This window comes from Salvelinus sp. IW2-2015, linkage group LG15 (assembly GCF_002910315.2).
Source record: "Salvelinus sp. IW2-2015 linkage group LG15, ASM291031v2, whole genome shotgun sequence".
Taxonomy (NCBI): domain Eukaryota; kingdom Metazoa; phylum Chordata; class Actinopteri; order Salmoniformes; family Salmonidae; genus Salvelinus; species Salvelinus sp. IW2-2015.
Genome location: NC_036855.1, coordinates 35465280 through 35484605, shown reverse-complemented (window position 1 = coordinate 35484605; position 19326 = coordinate 35465280). Strand labels below are relative to the sequence as shown.

Genomic DNA, 19326 nt, shown 5'->3' with positions numbered 1-19326 from the left:
GAACTTTACAGCACCRTGTGATGAGAACCATACTCGCTAGCCCGGCTAAATGTGAATGTGTTGCTTGATAAGGCATTTAGAGTGAGATATGGAAAAGAAGAAATGACAAAAGTGTCATTGTAAATTCCATTGCTTAATTGCTAATTCTTTGTATTACTAAGCAAACCATTAGTGGAATAATTCATGTAAAATAAGACTGTAACATATCCAACTAACTACTATACAATCTAATTAGTGATAGGATAATTAACCATTATATCTTGTTAATGACTTTAAATTAACATCTCAGGGAGAGAGAAAAAAAAAACGGAGGATATATTATATTATTATCTGAGACTCTCATCTGGTGTAGAGGGGAAGACTGGAGTCAAAATTAAAAGTGAAACTGTGTATGGCTTTTTTTTTTTTTTATGGACGCCGCCACTGCATGGAGATTGAGGGTGAACCCAGACCGCTGTGGGTGGAAGATTCCCTCAATTAACTTCACAGCAAGGGAGAGGGGAACTAATCCATACCTGCTAATGGCGATAACATTTCAGCCCAAGCATACTGAGCCAAGCTCAGTAAACAAGTATATGAGCGCAACCAAGCGTGCTGGCCCTTTTCACACTTCCTCATTTCGGTTTGCAGAGGACTAGATTATACAGGGTGACAACCAGAGGAAATGTTGTGGGCTTGCTACAGGTCAGTGTAGTTAATGATAACTAACGATGGTTGATCTTGAATTTTCTGTTCATGAAAAATGTTCTATTGCTATTTGAGACGACCAGGCATCTGCGATATTCTAGTCTCGTCTTGAAATTAACACTCTTAGCCACAGTTGTGTAGAAATGCAATATTCATGAGTGTTTTTTTGATCTCTCCATATGTGGCATAATGTGAGGTCAGAAGACATCGACGAATACATCTATGAATACTACAGTTTTACATACTGTAAATGTGGCTGTGTTATCCCTGACATCAAATGAAATAATTTCATGAAACAGATTCAAATATGGAATAAAAATAGATGTATGCACATAATCTAAGAGATATCATTTCTATTATAGTATCATTTGCATAAGTATTTCATTTGCTATAGTTTTATATATGCCTTCCAGTACATTATTCAATGGCCATTTTAATCGCCACATTTGTGCACGAAGTCTTCCGTTAATTAAAGCCGACAAAATATATAATAAGACTTTTTTTTTTTTTTTTAAACGTGATCATATAATCTTCTTCAAGATTAATGCTGATTTGAGCATTTATCGATCTTCTTCTACATTAGTTTTAAATGAGGGTAATTTGGGAGAGTTTGGTGCAATCTCAGTCTGCATCTTTCCAGAATGGCTCCGGTAGGTGCATGGCCCATAAGTGCACTCGTAAATCGGCTTTATGACTTTCCCAGATGTATCGCTGCTAATGTTTCCATCGGACGTCTTTATGGGCACATTGTAGTGACTCCAGCGATAGATACAAATATATTATATAAGTGTTGTTTGGAAAAAAATATATAGCTTGGACAGAGTGCTTCCTTTTAAACTATAATGGCGTGTACGGTACATCTATCAAAGGGAAATTTATAGTTGGACTCCACTAGAGATATATGGGTACTCATACTGTGCAGTAAATATAAAAAGTTTCAACTGAAATYCTTTATGATCGGGACAACATCACTTTGACGCAATCACACGTATAAAACTTGGGATTTCATTTTGCCACTCAACATATCTTAAAGAGTCAATTAGCTGAAAAGGAAATGCTAAAATCGAACGTATCGATCCTTTTGTCTAGCCTGCATCAGTTTACAGGGGTTCCATGTGTCTACAAGATTGTCTAAGCGATGTACTGTACAGTATATGTTAAGGCTTGTTCGTCTGTTCAAGAATGTCCAGATGTATGCATGACTCCACACGTCGGATGTGTGTTTATGTACACAAAATGGCCAGATGTATGTGGACACCGCGTCAAATTAGTGGATTAGGCTATTTCAGCCTCACCCTTTGCTGACAGTTGTATAAAATTGATCACGCAGCCATGCAATCTYCATAGAAAAGCTCAGTGACTTTTAGCGTGGCACCATCATAGGATGCCACCTTTCCAACAAGTCAGTTAGTCAAATTTCTGCCCTGCTAGAGMTGCCCTGGTCAACTGTAAGTGCTGTTATTGTGAAGTGGAAATGTCTCGGAGCAACAACGGCTAAGCCGCGAAGTGGTAGGCCACACAWGGTCACAAAACGGGACTGCCGTCGGTCCCCGGTTACAACACTCACTACCAAGGAGTTCCAAACTGCCTCTGGAAGCAACGTCAGCACAAGAAATGTTCGTCGGGAGCTTCATCAAATGGGTTTCCATGGCCAAGCAGCTGCACACAAGCCTAAGATCACCATGCACAATGYCAACATCGGCTGGGGTGGTGTAAAACTTGCCGTCATTGGACTCTGGAGCAGTGGAAACTGTTTCTCTGGAGTGATGACTCACGATTCACCATCTGGCAGTCCGACGGACTAATCTGGGTTTGGCGGATGCCTGGAGAACGCTACCTGCCGCAATGCATAGCGTCCTCTGTAAGTTAGGTGGAGGAGGAATAATGGTCTGGGGCTGTTTTTTTATAGTTCGGGCTMGGCCCCTAAGTTCCAGTGAAGGGAAATCTTAACGCTATAGCATACAATCACATTCTAGACAATTCTGTGCTTCAGTGCCCGACCTCACGATGCTCTTGTGGCTGAATGGAAGCGAGTGTAAAGCCTTCCCAGAAGAGTGGAGGCTGTTGTAGCAGCAAAAGGGGGACCAACTCCATATTAATGCCCATGACTTTGGAATGAGATGTTTGACGAGCACGTGTCCACATACTTTTGGACATGTAGTGTACGGTACTGAACATGCATGGCTCCGGTTGACTGTATGTGACCTGTATTATTTTCCAGATGTTCTCCTTTACAGATCTCCTCCGTGTCTGTTACCACAATCCCCAGTCTCCCCAGTCACTACCAACTGATCTCCCTATCAAAGCAGGCCACTTTACCAAGCATGATCCCCGAGTGTTGTGTGTTGGTGGGTTTCGAGCAGAGGATTAAACATTTCCCACCAACCTCTGATATGAAAGCTATCTCCGGTTACCACTGCAGCATACAGGTTGCGGGTTAATAACAGCTAAAGCGCTTTGTTATCGAAGCACAAAGGGCGTGCTAGGCAGCAGTTAGTGCGGTCTTTGTTAAGGGTCAGCAAGGTGTAAAATAGGTTTCACCTGGGGCCATGTTTACAGCTTCCACCTGAGAAGTGTGGGCGTCCGTGGCCAGGATACCCATTCACACCGACTGGGAGAGAAGACAGAGGGAAATATAGAGGAGGAATATTCTTGAGGGTGTCTTTTCAACCCAGTAGTCTTACAGTTGACGCTGTGAAATAGATCAATGACCTAAAGATAGGAAGATAAGGGCGAGTCAGGTACAGTCAGTTAAATAGGACGAATTTAACAGCCAGCTATTTTTTCCTGGATGGGAATTGCTTTCTTAAAACATTTTCAGGAGGTTATCTCGGTCAATTTCTCAATGGCCAGCATCTGTTTGGTGTTGGAGCTCAGCCAGTAACTACTCTTCTCCGGAGGTTTCAGTTTATCGATCACTGTATCGTATGGTTGTAATGTGATGTCAATGCCTCTCTCATCTACCTGCCTGTGGTGCAGTACAGTAGGAGTCAGAGGAAAGTGTGTTGGAGGGGTTCCAAAATAAACACCAACACACTCAAATATATCAGAAGGACAATCGAATAAAGTTCATCATTTATAGCTGATTGGTTTGTTTGCAATCGAGGAAACGGAAACATTCAAAAATCCCAAAGACGAGAGAAGTGTTTCCTAAATGTTTACCTCATCAGCCTTTCGTGGTTAAACTTTGTAACACTTTAGCATTCGAATGCTCCAGTAACATCTAATCCCAAGCCGTTCCAGACTGGGTTATGTGCGAAGGGATGTAAAAAAAAAGGGAAGTAAATGCCCAGTCCAGTCGCGAAACTCCAATCTGACTCCGGGGAGAGACGACATTCTAGCCCAGCTCAGCGTCAACACACATTACACAGGATCCCCGTCTCCTCCTCCTCTTCTTCCATCTCAACCCCCTTTTTCCTCCCCCTCCATCTCAGGCTGGCCTGCACACGCGATCCTCGCGCTAGCCCCAGCTAAGCCTGACAAAGGCTAACACAAGCTCTGCGCAACAGCGCCCGAACCCACTTCCCTGTCTGCCTCCCCACTTCTACTCCAATCCCCCCTCTCCGCTCCCGCCGCCGCCTGGCTACACTTTCGCTTCGCATTACTTCTGCTATTCTAACTTTTCCACTTCTGAGCACTATCAATTATGCACTAGAATAACAGTGGTGCCCGGGCCGGGAGGCGGGACATAAAGGCCGATTATGAGTGTGAATAATTCAGCCCGATTCCGTGCCATGTCCCTCTTACCACTGATACAGGCAGGGGGAGTTCTGCTCCGCTCTGCCGTTAATGTACCACGGACAGAGGGAAGCCGAACAGGCCCTAATATAAGAATGCCTCTCCCTGTCACAGAAAGAGTGAGTGAGGGTGAGAGGAGAGGGGGATACTGCATTACTAAAGATCACTTTAGATTACTAAAGACCCTGTTCCTCTGCTCATTAACAGATTGGGGTGGAGGATATGTTGAGGGACTGAGCGATTAACATCTGTCAATGAGAGGTGAAGTCACAGACTGACACGTCTGGCTTCGGAATATGACGCTGTAAAACAGCATGTGTGTTGCCTCTTGTTTGGTGATGCCACGTATATTGTTGATTAATTACTTGGTTGCCATGTTATTTTATATCTGGGAAAGTTGGGACTTTGGAAGAAAAAAAAATAGTCAACAGACCACATTCATATGAAAATTGCTCTGAAACATTAACTTAAAATGGCGTCCGATTTGAAAATGGCGGGTCTCAGTAGGTAGTAAGTAGTAAACTAAAAGTACCACTCAAAGTCATCCTCAAAGTAAAGGTGATATAAAAAAAAATTACATTTTCAACAGCAACATTCAATACGCCAATTTGACCTCTCAGAAAACTCAWTAAAAGTGAATTATCGTACATAATATGTATCATAAAAGGTAGTCAGAGTCAAACCACATGACGAACAGAGTCCTGAGACTGACGACAGTCTGTCACCTTCAAGGTTTGAAACATGTCCGCCTTGACCTCGATTCCCCAGAATTGCGTGCGAAGGATTGCAAGTAGAGCTCGACCTGGAGATCGCAAACAGCTCTAAATATTTAATCGTCCTCCCCCAAGCACAGAGCGGGTTGCGTTCCAATCCAATACAAGGAAAGGTTCTATCTCTTATACCTTACTGGCTAATAATCTAGCTTAGCACATTTCCCGTTAAGTCTCTCATCATGTGAAAATAATTCACTTTATACAGCTGCAAGCGGCAAGCTGTATCATCGAAAACAAATCTAATTGCCATTGTATTGAGTTTTTGTAATGCGTGTGTTGGTACTAATGCGAAAATACTAATGAAAGCTCCAGTCTGGATATATTTTGTGATGTTTTATGTGTATTAATGAAACAAAAAAAAGAATAGAAGCTTCATGTGAAATATTTTACTAAATTAAGCTAGGCCTAAATATGACGTTTTTTTACATTGTTAAAATAAGCAAGACAGAGGCAAGTGGAAATCTTCCAGATTTTTTAAACATTATATAAATTCCTACTTTTAAGAAGAAAAAAATATATAGTTGTATAGCAGTGATATAAATATTACAACAAATGTAATATATTTCAAATAATAATTGACAATGAAAAGTAAATGAAATTGACATTTTAATAGGATGGAAGGGTAATAAAAAAAAGTGTGAATAACAATAAACATGAATAAACCCCACAATAAATAAGAAAAATAAAATGGAAAAGATTTACATTTAGGTAAACAATTAAATACAATTACAGTAAAAAATATCATACTCATTGCAAATGCATGATTTATAAAACACGTTCCTATTCTTTAAACGTGTAATTGTTTCAAGACATTGGTCCTATTATTATATTCATTTTAAGAGGAACACAGCATAACTTAAGGCCTAATGAGGCCATTCCAACATTGTTCATTCCTGGGAAAATAAAAAACCTCCTGCAATCTTGACTATTTAGGTTACCATTTGCCGTACCCCCCCCCCCCCCCCCACACCCCATTTAATCCTAACTGGATTGTCTCCGGTCGTGTTTTAGAACTGACGTGAAGTTCTATCGGTGAGGAGTACAGAGCACAGCAGGTGAGACGGAACTATGGAACTCTGAAACACTTGAACACTGGTGTTCTGTGTGTTCCGTATTCGAAGGAACTCAAGTCGGCCTACTGTATATTCCAAAGAGACCTTTTCAAAACCAAAAACCAACCCCACAGATGGAAATGCCTGAAACAAGAATGCGTGCCTATTCATTGCCCGAAAAGGAAATGTTTAGAACAGTACAACTGTAGAGATTTAAATCAAATAAAGTCAGAATGCCCTTGTTTTGTTATCAAATTGCATTATTTCATGTCTCTCATGTCTATTTCTGCTCTGTGACTGACCCACCTTCGATCTGGTGAAATATTGTCAGATAATCACAGATTCATTWGAGATGATTTTCTTTTCATTCGGAAGACAGTTCCTTTAAAATCACACGTCTCTGATTTCGGGCCATTTTATATACAGTTAAAAAATTCCAAAAACTCTTGTCATGTAAGGCTGTATAATTTGGCTAAAGAATGGCTGCCAGCATTACCCCTTTCTTTGTGTCTGCTCAAAAGGATGGCGCCACGTTTTTTTTTTATTTCTCCTCGCTGAGCCGCCATGTTTTTTCACTCGCATGGCCCTGTCTCAGTCTGGGAGAGAGCGAGAGAGCGAGTGAGAGAGAGAGCGAGAGAGCGAGTGAGAGAGAGAGCGACAGAGAGAGACAGCGAGACAGAGAGAGACAGAGAGAGAGAGAGCGTGTAATATTCCTATCCCATCACTGGATTCACCTTAGCCATCTTGAATGCACAGAGAGGGTTGGCTAGCCACAAAGACCGGCACACATGATACAGTAACGTGTTAGCCAGCCGTCAGTCAGCCAGGCCAGCCACAACACTGGGCCTAAACCTAACACAGTGCATGCTGGGTCACCCCAGCAGGATTCCCCAAAACCCAGGAATTATTACTGACACACCTACTAATAATCTTCGGGAGAGAGCATGCACGCGAGAAAGAGAGAGAGAAGCAGCTGCCAGGGTTGTAAGGGCGGTAGGAAGAGAGGGGCAAGATGGAGATCAAGAGAGAGAGAGGGGGAACGAAAAAGGCATATTTCTCAAATAACACCCACACACCTCACAAACAACCAGCTAAGTCTCAACTACGATTCCACATATCTTTACCCCCAAACATCATTCCACCACACCCCACTTTCCCCCAAACTTATTTATATATATATATWTTTTTTAAAGTACTGCATTTCTCAATTCTGACTGGACTGTACCAAATAAAGGGTATTCAAAACTAAAGTGTAGTGATCCTTAAAAAACCACATACTGACTGTAGCCCCAGGCCACGTTCATCACCTCTGTTTATCCTGGAGGCTTAGGGCACTTTGGGGGCTCCCCTTAAGTCTCTCTTATCTCATTAGCCTTTTAAACTGATTAATATGAATGCCCGGGCTCTCTAAGAAAGGAGGGAAGGAGGGAAGGAAGAGAGAAAGAAGAGAGGGATGGGGGATTTGAGAGGAAGGGGTTTTGTGTCACAGGACAATGAGCTGATGGCTTTTTAAGCCTCTCGGTGACTCCATGGTTAATACCCTGGGTAGTAACGTTAGATTCAAAAGGCCCGGGATAGGGGCTTCACTCCACACTCACTCTGGAGAGATTTGGGGGGTAAAAAATAAACATGGAGAATAAATACCGCAACTAGAGCCAAACAAAATAGATGAACTCTACTTCTTAAATAGAACAAAGACATTTTTGTGTGTGTGTGTGTGGGGGCGGGGGTCTGTGTGTGTATGCCCTATGTTCGTTGGGGTGTCATATTTGGTTATCTGGGATAATGTTTTGGATTATCCAGGGAACCAAAGCTGGGCCTTGAGGAGAGGAGAGGGTGAGGATAGGATTTAACACACATTCCGTGGATTAATTGCTTCCCCTGTATGGTAGAAAATGAGGTCATAGAATAGTGCTGTGGTCTGTTGTAACACTGCTGTATACAGGGGGCTTCTGCTCACACACTCGAACATCGAACCCAAACCGAAGGGTGCGGGAGATACAGCTAAGCCAATCAGAATCCCTCCGGTAGAATCCCTTTCTAAACCAGATTTGATGTACAGAGGAGTAAAAGGAGTCTACTCTACTTGATCAAACAACGGTCGAAGAAAGGAATGGTGGGTCTAAAATAACTACTTTTAAGAATATATCCCAGTGATAGCGGTATTGTAAGTGGAAATCACTCCACAGTCTCTCTCTCATGCGCACGCACGCACGCACGCACGCACGCACGCACGCACACACGCACACACGCACACACGCACACACGCACACACGCACACACGCACACACAAAGGGAGACAAAACATGTGGCCTGAACCGGAGAAGGGTTAATCCTTTCTGCATAGACCCATCCTACCCCACCATCACTGGGAAGGAGGGAGGGAGGGAGCTACTAGCCAGCCCTGTGTGGAAGGGAGGTAATCAACTACCTCTGTATGGGAAATAAGGTAGCAACCTGAGAGAAAGTAGAGAGGGAAGCTAGTTAGCTCTATGGAGGGATGGAAGGAGGGCGGCTAGAAGAAGGCAGTTAGAGTAGAAAGTCAGGGAAGGAGGGAAAGGGAGGCGTGAAAGGAGTGATGAGAGGGTTACAAACAGAAGGGTGTGAGGGGTATACATGGGGCCACCTCTTCACCACTCTCCTCAGCCTCACTGTCGCCCTCGGTTATAAGACTCTGCCTTTCCCTTTCTTTCTCTCCTCCGTGAACATGCTACAACTTCAGCTGTGCCCCACCCCTCCCTCATCAACTCCTCCAACTGCTCCATCTATCCCTCCCTCCTTTCCTCCCTCCGTTTTAAGTGCATGCATACTTCCAGTCCTGGCCGTGGAGAGAGAGTGGACAGAGAGAGGAGGAACAATGACCGCCTTTCAGCCTGTCAGAACCCGGCGTGTGTGTGTGTGTGTGTGTTTGTGGGTGTGTGTGTGTGTGTGTGTGTTGAGTGAGAGAGGGTTGTGTTGGTTGTATTCGAAGCTAGTTTGGAAGTGGCCTAAATGTTTAGTGGCTCCTCTCTCCCTTTCAAGCAGCGGGGCTGAGCGAGGTATAGGCCTTGTTTCCTTGTATTTGTGTTTAAGGAAATGGAATTGAGTGGGGAAATTAGTGTTGCACGGTATACCGGTACCACGGTAATATCACGGTACCAAAACATCATGATACTTATGATACCAACATTTTAGAATACCATAGTAGCGTTTCATATGATATTCCCAACCTTTCAGCCCTACCAATCTAAAAAACCTGCTGGCACCTGTCATAAAATGGTTATAAAGTCAGTTTTTATTTTTTATAAATTCAGTTGAATTTAAGCAAAAGCCACTAGTCTCTTGTATGCGCAGGTCCAATACTATCCACTTCACTTTCATACACATATCCCATTTGGCAGCTGTAATAAACCAGAGCATCCCCTACCAGCCGTCACTCACCTGCTTCTCTCAGCATTCCGCTTTTTCAGCATTCCCTCAGTGTTTTCCCTGTACTGACACAAAGACATGCAGATCATTATGCATGTATATTCCTACCCCCCGTTCATCCAGACAAATCACAGGTAGGCCTCTGCAAATGTGAGCGAATCAGTCATCCAATGCCGTTTTCTATGACACACTGAACAGTGCGAAGTTCAATGTGCCACGTTGACTAGAAGTGTGAATTTCAGTTTCTTTTGGAGCTAGGCCACTGATTTTTCTCCGCCGTCGTGAKACTTGGCCTGGTATCGTATCGTATGTAACATGTTGTTATTGTGACAACACTAGGGGAAATACTATAAAGACTGACGCRGACAGAGACTGACGCAGACAGACCGACCAACTGCTGTGCATCCAAAACCCACATGCTGAGACATGCTGGGCTTTCAGTGGCTCTGGCTGGCAGTACACAGATGAGGGTGCGGGTGTATWATGTCCCTCTGACGAAGGTACAATACGATCAATGCAGTAGGTTGCCTTAACGTTGAGGAGCAATGACGTCTCCAACGTCTTTTATCCAAGCACCAGGAGTCATGGTACAATAAGGCGTGCTAACATTTCCTTCCTGAATTTCATATTCTGCCAATCGGGAAGCAGCAGTAATGTATGGGCTCTACTCGTGGAAAGGGACATTAGGGAGTAAACCCAGCAGACTGTGAACGTTAGACTGGGGAGAAGTGAAATCTGTTCTAACGTTGGTGACTCTTCATGAATCTATTGCATCGGAACTAGAGCGTACCGGTCGGCCGCATTCTTTTCTATAGGAAAATGGACCACACAGCCTAACCATTTGACAATCTTTCCTCTCTCTCCTCTGTCACTTCTGAGAAATTACCTCATGAGTCATTTATGACGGGCTACAACTGTCAATTAGTTCTTTATTCTAGAACTGGAGATGTGTCGTCCTCTGGGACCATTCTCCACACTGCTCCCCAGCTAGAACAACATCCACTCCCTCCCCCGCCAGCCAGCCCCCCCCCCCCCAAGTTAAATAAGGAAAACGTCTTGTAATGTCAAAGTCAGTGTACCATGGAAAGGAATTATCTGTGGAAAATGGGTCTGGTAAAATCAAGGTTTTCAATCGGTTGGTCTCGGTGGCGTCACATTTTCCAGTTGCACAGTAAATTGTGACAAAAAAAAGGAAACTCAATCATCCAATCAAGCCCTTCTGGTCTCTTCATGCAAATGTTGTTATTGCGTCACAATGCGATTGAACTCGGAGAGTAAAGGAGTTCTACAGCGAACACAGAGAACAAATCAAGCAAGACTAAGTGAGGCTGGTCGATATCAAATAAATGATTTTTACTACACTTGATCAAAAGCTCCAAAAATATATATATTTGTTTTTCTTGGCTTCAATTGAAAAAATTATTAACCTATATATGGTGCATGTAGCTATACGCCTGACTTATCATAAAATTAATAAGTCCAAAAACAGACACGCAACATAAAATCCAAGTTTATGTTCATGGACTCCTCTCTCTATATTGACACAGGGCATAAAGAACTGGTGCATGGGTGGCAATGTTGATTACTGCAAATTCCATACAACCCGTCCACAGCCAAATCTAAAACGTTGCATAGACCCATACAGTCACCCTACACTAAACGGACGAAACGAGCAGTGAGGACAAGGATGGGAAGGATTGGAGGTTGGACGACAAGAGTGTCTGATAAAATGTGACAGTGCGAGGTTTGGAGTTGTGGGGGGGGGGGGGGGTTAAGGGTAAGAGACCTGCACAATAGCGCCCACATCTGGTCTGGAAGGCAGAGCACCCCATGCCACTACCAGCTGCTTCCAGACCCTCCTAATAAAAGGCCAGAGGGTTGGTGGTGGTGGTGGGCAGAGAGAGGGGGGGGGGGATTACTCTGCAAAGGCGGGTGGGGGCTTACTCTGCAAAGGAGGGTGGGGCCTTATTCTGCAAAGGGGTGGAGGGTTGAGGCTGGGGGGGCCTCAACAGTTTCAGACACAAAGGCATGAAGCCGATAGAAATAGAATGCATAGAATATACATCCTTCTACAATTCTGATTCAGAGCTTCAGAGAAGCAAGAACAAAAAACAACGTGTTTATGATACACGGCATCTAACCCTAGGAACTGATCCAGAGTCATTTGTGTGGTTTAGGTCTATAGGTAAAGGTTACTGAACTGGGAAAGGGAGAACTGGTACGGAATCAGTTCTTAAAGAGTAAACCCATAAACAGACCATAAAACATTCCCCTGTCTCTTATACCTCGGAGAACCCTGACACACAGAAACTAAACTCAGACCAGGAGGATATAGAAAGCATTAGGGCTTTATAAAAACAACCCGTGGAAATAGAGGAGAAACACAGGAAAATCGGACAGGGATAAAGTTATTTTTATCAATATAGTGAGAGAATTTGAGAAAAGTACAGTATACGGTCAGACACATGTGGGTGTTGCGTAAGCTGGTTAATACTTTATTGTTTCTAAGTAAAGCTATAGCGTTCCTGTGAAAGCTGAGGGTTAGCGAGCAGCTGAATGGAGATGGGCCGGCCGATAGCAGAGTTTCAGCACTCCACTTGACCTTGGAGTGATTAAGATCAAAACGAAGCACAAAACTGGGCATTGAAAATGGGGAAAAGGTCCACAGTGAGTCATTGAAATGAGTTAAGGCCACAGTACAGTATGTGCCATCTAGAGCCTGCCAGTGCTATGCACATTGTTTTTTACAATAGTTTGGGGAAATATTTTCTGCTCTCTTAGATGTACCAAATCCATGTCATTTATCTACATCACTGTTAAACTTGGACAAAAAAAAATCGATCAGAATTAACTTTCATGTAAAGAACGCTAAAAATCGCTAAACACCAATTCTAAATTCACCAAAACAATTACAATCAGCAAAACATATTCTCAAAAAGCTTATTTTTTTWAAATTTGGTTTTAATGTATGCATGTTTCCCTTACAATGACATGCAAGTTCATATAATCTCCAAGGAGTGACACATCCACAGACCCCAGTGGAGCTGACTGTTCCGCCCGCCGCTCGGCGTCTCTAATGGGGTCAGAGCCGAGAGGCAGTAGCAGTTACTGAAGAACATCCCACACACATTTGACTGAGATGTGTTGTGTTGCGTTCTCTACCAGAAAACCCCACCCCTACTGTGGTCTCTCCTCTCTTTCATTACAACAACCCACAATGGATACACTTCAGAGGTAGGAAATGAAACTGTTGTCATGACGGCGTCATAAGTTAAGTCAAAAATACACAGAGGTTACTTGTTCAAACACGGCATTCAGTTTTTTCCCCAAAAGACTCTCTTGAAATGGAAAGATATTATTGGTATCAAAAAGGCAGTGAATGCTATTTAGCCCTCGTAAAAGTCATTCACATTCATATCACAAAGCATTCTCTTCTCACTTCATATTTTTCCCGTAATCTTAATAATTTATCACACCTTGTACGTTGTGTATCTCTACCACTCTCTCCTTTCCTCACTGTATCCCTCTCACGCCATCTTTCCCTTCTCTCTCTCTTTCCGTCTCTCTCTTTCTCTTTCTGTCCTTGCTGAGTCTAACCTACGCTCGCAGTGAACGTGCTCTTGCGGACGCCGCAGGGTTAAAAGAACGACAGAGCAAGAGGCCATTAACGAGAACTAATCAGCATTCAGTCAGAGAGAGAGAGAGAGAGAGAGAGAGAGAAAAACAACTGACGGAAAATAAGTCAGAGGGTAAAGAAAAAGAGAAGCGACAGGGCAGATGAGATAAAGTGTGTAGATCATTGGGGTCAAATTCATTTAAACTCAAATCCACTGTTACATTGGGTGTAGGATTTAATCTAAAATATCCCTTCCATGTAAATGAATATATATCTTATTAAATAAGACATGGAACTTTAATCAAAACACTTCCGTAATGTAAATAAATAAGGCCTTATTGGCTTTTGAACCCCCTGCACGGACTAGTCTCCTATCTCTCCATAGTTATGGCTAAGGTAGAGACGACCAAGGGGTGTGGAGACTGGCTTTCCCTCTACAGTCTGAACATGTACCGTGCCTGTGTTAGTGTAGTCAGCACACGTGCACACACACACACACACAAACACACATGCAGAGTGACAGACAGTTTGTCACGTCCCGCGGCTCAGCGACAGGTAATGAGAAGTCCAACCGAGTGAGATGTAATTATCAGACGTTTATGAGAGTCTGAAGGAGAGGGAACAAGCACTCGGTGACCTCCCAACCCATTATTCACATAGCAATGATACATGCACAGAGTGGCCTAAGAGCTATAAGGAAGGCCAGACGATCGGGGTCGGGGTCAATAATACCATTTCAGTTCAGTACATTCGGGATTTACTGTTTGGTAAATCTCACATACACACACACACACACACCTCAACGTTCTCCAGCAGACACAGGCTAGCTTTGTGCTGTATTGCTGTGTGACCTCTGTGTGTGCCTGTGAGTCTCCGAGTGTGTGTGTTTGTGTGTGCGACCTCTGCGAGACTGTGTGCGTCTCTCCAACAAGCACCCCTAGTTGGGTCCATGGAGGGACTCCTTAAATATTTAATTGTATTCATTCATTTTCGGGGCCCAGTGTGAGAACGAGAGAGCGAAAGAGAGAGAGAGAGATCCACAGCTACAGGGGACAGGGAGAGGAGAAGGAGAAGAAGCAAGGGGAGAACGTGGGGAGAGCTCTCACCAGCAGGACAGCAGGGACCTCCTGAGAGAGAACAAACTTCCCTTCATTACACCAAATACTCAAGGTACTGAAAGAAAGAAGAATCCTGAGACAAAACTGTGTCCCTTCATTAAGGACGTGAGAGAGAGAGTGAGAGACAGAGACAGAGACAGAGAGAGAGAGCGAGAGCGAGAGCGAGAGCGAGAGAGATTCACCAGAGTAATTAAGCAGTTACAGGTTCCCAGTCTCCTGCCGAAGGTGTGAAGCATGTAAACGATCACTTCACGTTGAGCCAAAAGGGCTACAAAAGCCTACAGTCTGCTACCATACACCACTGAACTGTACACTCAAGTCCTGAGAGTAAACACTTACGCTAGCAGATAACTAAGGGCTGTATGATTTCTCCACAAATCCCCTTTCGGAGAGTAATATTTCATACAGAGAACATACGCCATGCACCACATACAGAGAGAATACATATTTATTTACTGAGTCATCCGTAAGAGCGCCTTTGCTGCTCTACTCTCCTCTCTCTCCCGCTGTTCTAGTTTTCTGACTCTGCCCTATAGGGTTGAGAGTCAAACAAACTTGATTAGTGTAAGTAGAAGAGAATGACTAACATTATTAAACCCTTTCACAAAACCTGTTTCCTGTCCTCGGGCTGGTCAGGACTTCAAAAACAAGACAAGGGCTAGGGAAACAATCTATTTCTCATATTTTACAATGAGACACAAAGTTCAGCACGTATCGAAGTCTAGTTTACTTCTCCTGACAGTTTTGTTTTTGTCAATTTCCACTCTCAACCAGAGATTTACAGTGAGTTTACTCAAACGTTTTAATTTCTGCGTCTTTTATTTTTTGCTTCCCCTGGAACTAAGTAAACGGTCAGCCCATCTGGAGTGAATCAAGTGGTCCACAGAGCCGCCAGTCAAAGTCCTTGTGAAAAATGTGCACCCTAATGAAACTGTGTCTATCAGCGTAAGACATCAGATTGAGCCCAACTTTGCGTTACTTGTATTGAACAAAGCGGCACACAAATAAACAACTGGCTTAAGCCGGAGCACAGAGCTAGACCACAACAGTCACGGTGGAGTGTATCAGCACTGGGGATCTCTAGTCTACAGCTAGAACCGCCCAACCCCAGCTCTACTAGGCCTCTATGCTGAACCCTACACTTGTACCATCACCACTAACTRCTCTCAGCGATTAATCGTTTTTTTCTCTCACAAACTTCAAACTGAACATAAATAGTTATACAAGGACGTCTGTGTAGCTACAATTAATGACTTTTAAAAAATTATTTGGAGAATTAGCTTAGGGGCTTCAAACAACAAATAGTGAACAGCTAAAACTGCATTGGAAATATTCAGACCAGAGTTAATGGTGATATAGAAAGTCATAAATACTCATTTAAAGTTAAAATAACACATAAAATAAGAAGCTAAATATAATAAGTAAACATATTTTTGACTAATGTAAAGTGTGATTGTCTGCTGTTAAGTTTTCCAGAAAATTTTATTTATTTCCGTCATCATAGTTTTATTACATGTATGGCCCTCTGTTGAAAACGGCAATAGCTAGACGTTCTATGGTACGGGTTCAAGGAATTCTAAAGGTCAACCTACGCTGACCTTATTCTCACTGTAATACTGCTACATTAGTGCTTTATTGTACCACTCAATACAAATAGATATTTTCATGAATATGATGAATACACATCTTGGACACACATCTTCTTAGTCCTATAAATAACTATGTTTGTAAAACTATTTTCTCTCTTGATCAATATCACTGTTGTTTTAAATTATTCGATACAAATATTTTTTTCTCCACTAAAATAAAACAATTATTTTGCCAATTCTTGTTGATATCACCCATACTTTGTGGAAAAGTTTCAGATTCGAATGTATCCTAACAGCTCCATGCACGCTTGGATGTCCATCATCTTTATTCAATATTCAAGAAACTAAAGTTMGTTACATCATTTGATATCTAAGAAATCCATTAAGTGGGTTTTTTGGGGGGCAAAATGTGGTTTGGAACTTTGTTTGTTTATGAATGTATCCCTCAAATAGGCTATCATTGCGAGCACAATGGTTTTGGAGCAGAAGTGTCACAGTTTCGAACTACCTGGCCGTGGGCTAATAAATTGGTGAATACATTCTACATTTCCTATTTTGATCATCAATTTATTTTAATGTTTGTGATTTTAGACTGTATGACAATAACGTTACCTATCGAAACTCGCAAGAGGTAGAATACTTTAGTGCAGCAAAAGTGATTGCTTTTCAGAACTCTTTGGGACTTTTCAGTCAACCTCCAATTGAATTACAGTATTTACATAGGCTATTAATTACATATCTATGAATTAAATCTATAAACCAAAATAGTCGCATAATGATATAATAATTCTAAGTAGGTGAAAAGATTTTGGGGGGAAATCCAGAGGASTTTTACTTTTTTCATAGGATTAAAACATGTTTTCCGAATGAGAACAATAAGTGGATTGGATAAATCCGTGGTGAACAGCTCATATCATGATCAAAAGAGAAGACAAGAAATTAAAAGACGAAATTAAGTCCAACCTATATCAGCCTGTCGAAGCGTTCTGTTCCTGATTGAGTAGGCAAGGCCTATTGATTTCTGATCATCTTCAAAATTGTAAGAGGGATCCGCAAATGTGCCGATAGGCTACAACTAGTGCCAAAACATAAACGGAAGGCCTACAGACTTGACTGGTTCCCTTTTCACCCCGCTTGTTGTTCTTACAAATACGAAATCTGGGTTAATCATGGTGCCATGTTTGACCAGCATTTGCTACCTGGAGTGGAATTCTGCTCCTTCGAAGATGAGAGAAGTAAGCTACAAATACGCGTGTACGCCGTCCAAACAACGCAATGATCCACGCGCTATCGTACATGCGCCAACAGCAGGCTTACTCTAATCAAATAACGTTCCATGATTTAACCCGGTGTCTATCCAGAAARCCGGCACTAGCGCACACTCTTAGTTGGGGGTTAATTTCAGTAACACCGAATGCTGGTACTGTACTGGAACCCCTGCGAATTTACTCTCCAACAGTGCGCTTTTCGGGTAACACATCGAAGKTTTATTATATGCCAAGATGACAGATTTGATAACTTGACGAGTTTGATTACTGTTGATWGTATACAATTCAGTGTAGCATATATCCCAAATAGGCTAGCCTAAATCCAACCCGGTGTGCACAGGTTGTGTTCTGTTGCATCAATACCCGACCCACATTTCTGGGAAATATAACCCATCTGAGTGATGTGTTCAATAGGCAGTAATCTATACCTTAAATAAAAGGCACCGCCATCGGTCTATATATTTGATCCACCGAAACGTATTGGTTCACACGGGCCGCCCCTGGAGAACATCGACTCGCTTCGGCCCCACTGGACGCTCTGAGTGGCACCTACCTGGGGTTGGTTCGGTTCCAGAAGACGGCATAGCGGTCGGCCACCACCTTGGAGCTGGGTTCCTGGCTGAATACACACATCCATATCACCAGAAAGACGAATAGCACCATCTCCACTTGCAGCATCACTACAGCAAAGTTCGGCACGTATTCCTCTTCGATGCGGGGTGACTGCGGGATCAGTCAGTTTAGGGTACACTTCAGCAGGAGAGATGCTTTCTCTTGTTTACATTTGTGTGCCTTTTCTGTCCTCTGTCGCAGTTTATGAATGGCAGAAATAGGCAAGACAATTCAACAACAGAAAATCGCTGTCTCCTACCCCAAGGTGCGAGAGGCTTTGATAGCGCAACCTGCAATAGAGATGACGCCTCGTTGGTCAATTGGAATCACACTTAATTTGACGACAGTAGCAGGTGAAGTTATCAAATGCGAGTGTCACTGTGGTTAGTGCTTCTCTCTTCAGGTTCAGTGTCTGGTCCAGTTGTATGATATGTTCACGGGACATCCGTTTTGACGGTTCCAGTATGCGTAAAAAATTACTCCTAGGCAAGACAAAATATGTTCACACAAATACACATATAGGGGTATCAAACAAATATTGATAAAACAGTTGTTAGAAGTCCCCTCTAACAGACTACAGCAGTCTCTGTACGGTCATGCGCTGAGCTGGATCGGTGTCAAGACTGAGTAAGGAAAAGGAGCAATATGTGTCCAATGTCCCCCTATAGCTCGTGTCCTTCAATGTCCACGTTTTCAGAGATGGAACGCCATATAGGCAACCCCCGGTTCTAGTCTAGTCCTTTTTTCGTAACGGCTGTCTCTGCTCCGTTCGCAGACTGGCCGAAAAGGGCAGCTATCCTTTCTCAGCGCTGTCTTGGAAGTGTCAAGGGGGTGGTGGGGAGGAGTCCGCCCTCGAGCCTCTCTCACGCGCTACTGCTGGGTGACAGTAGAGACGCTTCTTTACCCGGAACCCAAATGGTAGCATTCCACTGCGTCCTCTTCATATATAAGCATTGGGAGAGAAAAAATAAAACACGCTTTATTCATGTGCTTCTTTCCCCTGATGTTTAGATTCAACGGGACGAGACTAAAGGGACGGTGAGAGCAAAGGCAGCCCGGTGCAGACAGAAAGTGGGTTCGGTTACATCCGAACGGAGGATAGTCCCATTGGTTTGAATTTTGAATGGGCGTCACACTAACAAAGCAAACGCCCTCCCCTCCCAACCGAACTAATTCAATTACTATGAGGGAGCTGAAAGTATCGTTTGCACTGGGAGAAGGAGCTCAGGACAGGGACCGAGACATAGCCTGTCAGATCACACTGATTAACGCACTGCGCAGGCTATTTCATTACCGAGAAAACGGACACAGTCCAAGGTTCGAGTTACGATCTGGACCGATATGGTGTGTGTGTGTGTTTGTATCTCATTAACTCAGAATAGAATCGAACACAACATATTTTCTGTTCTTTTGACACACATTTGTAGCCCTGGGTCTAAAGCTATCTTATGATTTTAAAGAAACT

At 43.1% G+C, this 19326-nt stretch overlaps 1 protein-coding gene across 1 annotated transcript in view; it reads right to left on the bottom strand.

The window, feature by feature from the left end:
• LOC111975205 (ephrin-A5b) overlaps nucleotides 1-18932 on the bottom strand; it is a 125388-nt gene extending 106456 nt beyond the window's left edge. Inside the window, exon 1 of the mRNA XM_070447110.1 lies at nucleotides 17803-18932. Coding sequence (XP_070303211.1) covers nucleotides 17803-17927 — 125 coding nt within the window. The 5' untranslated portion in view covers nucleotides 17928-18932. The remainder of the gene's footprint in view (nucleotides 1-17802) is intronic.
• Between the last annotated feature and the right edge of the window lie 394 nt (nucleotides 18933-19326).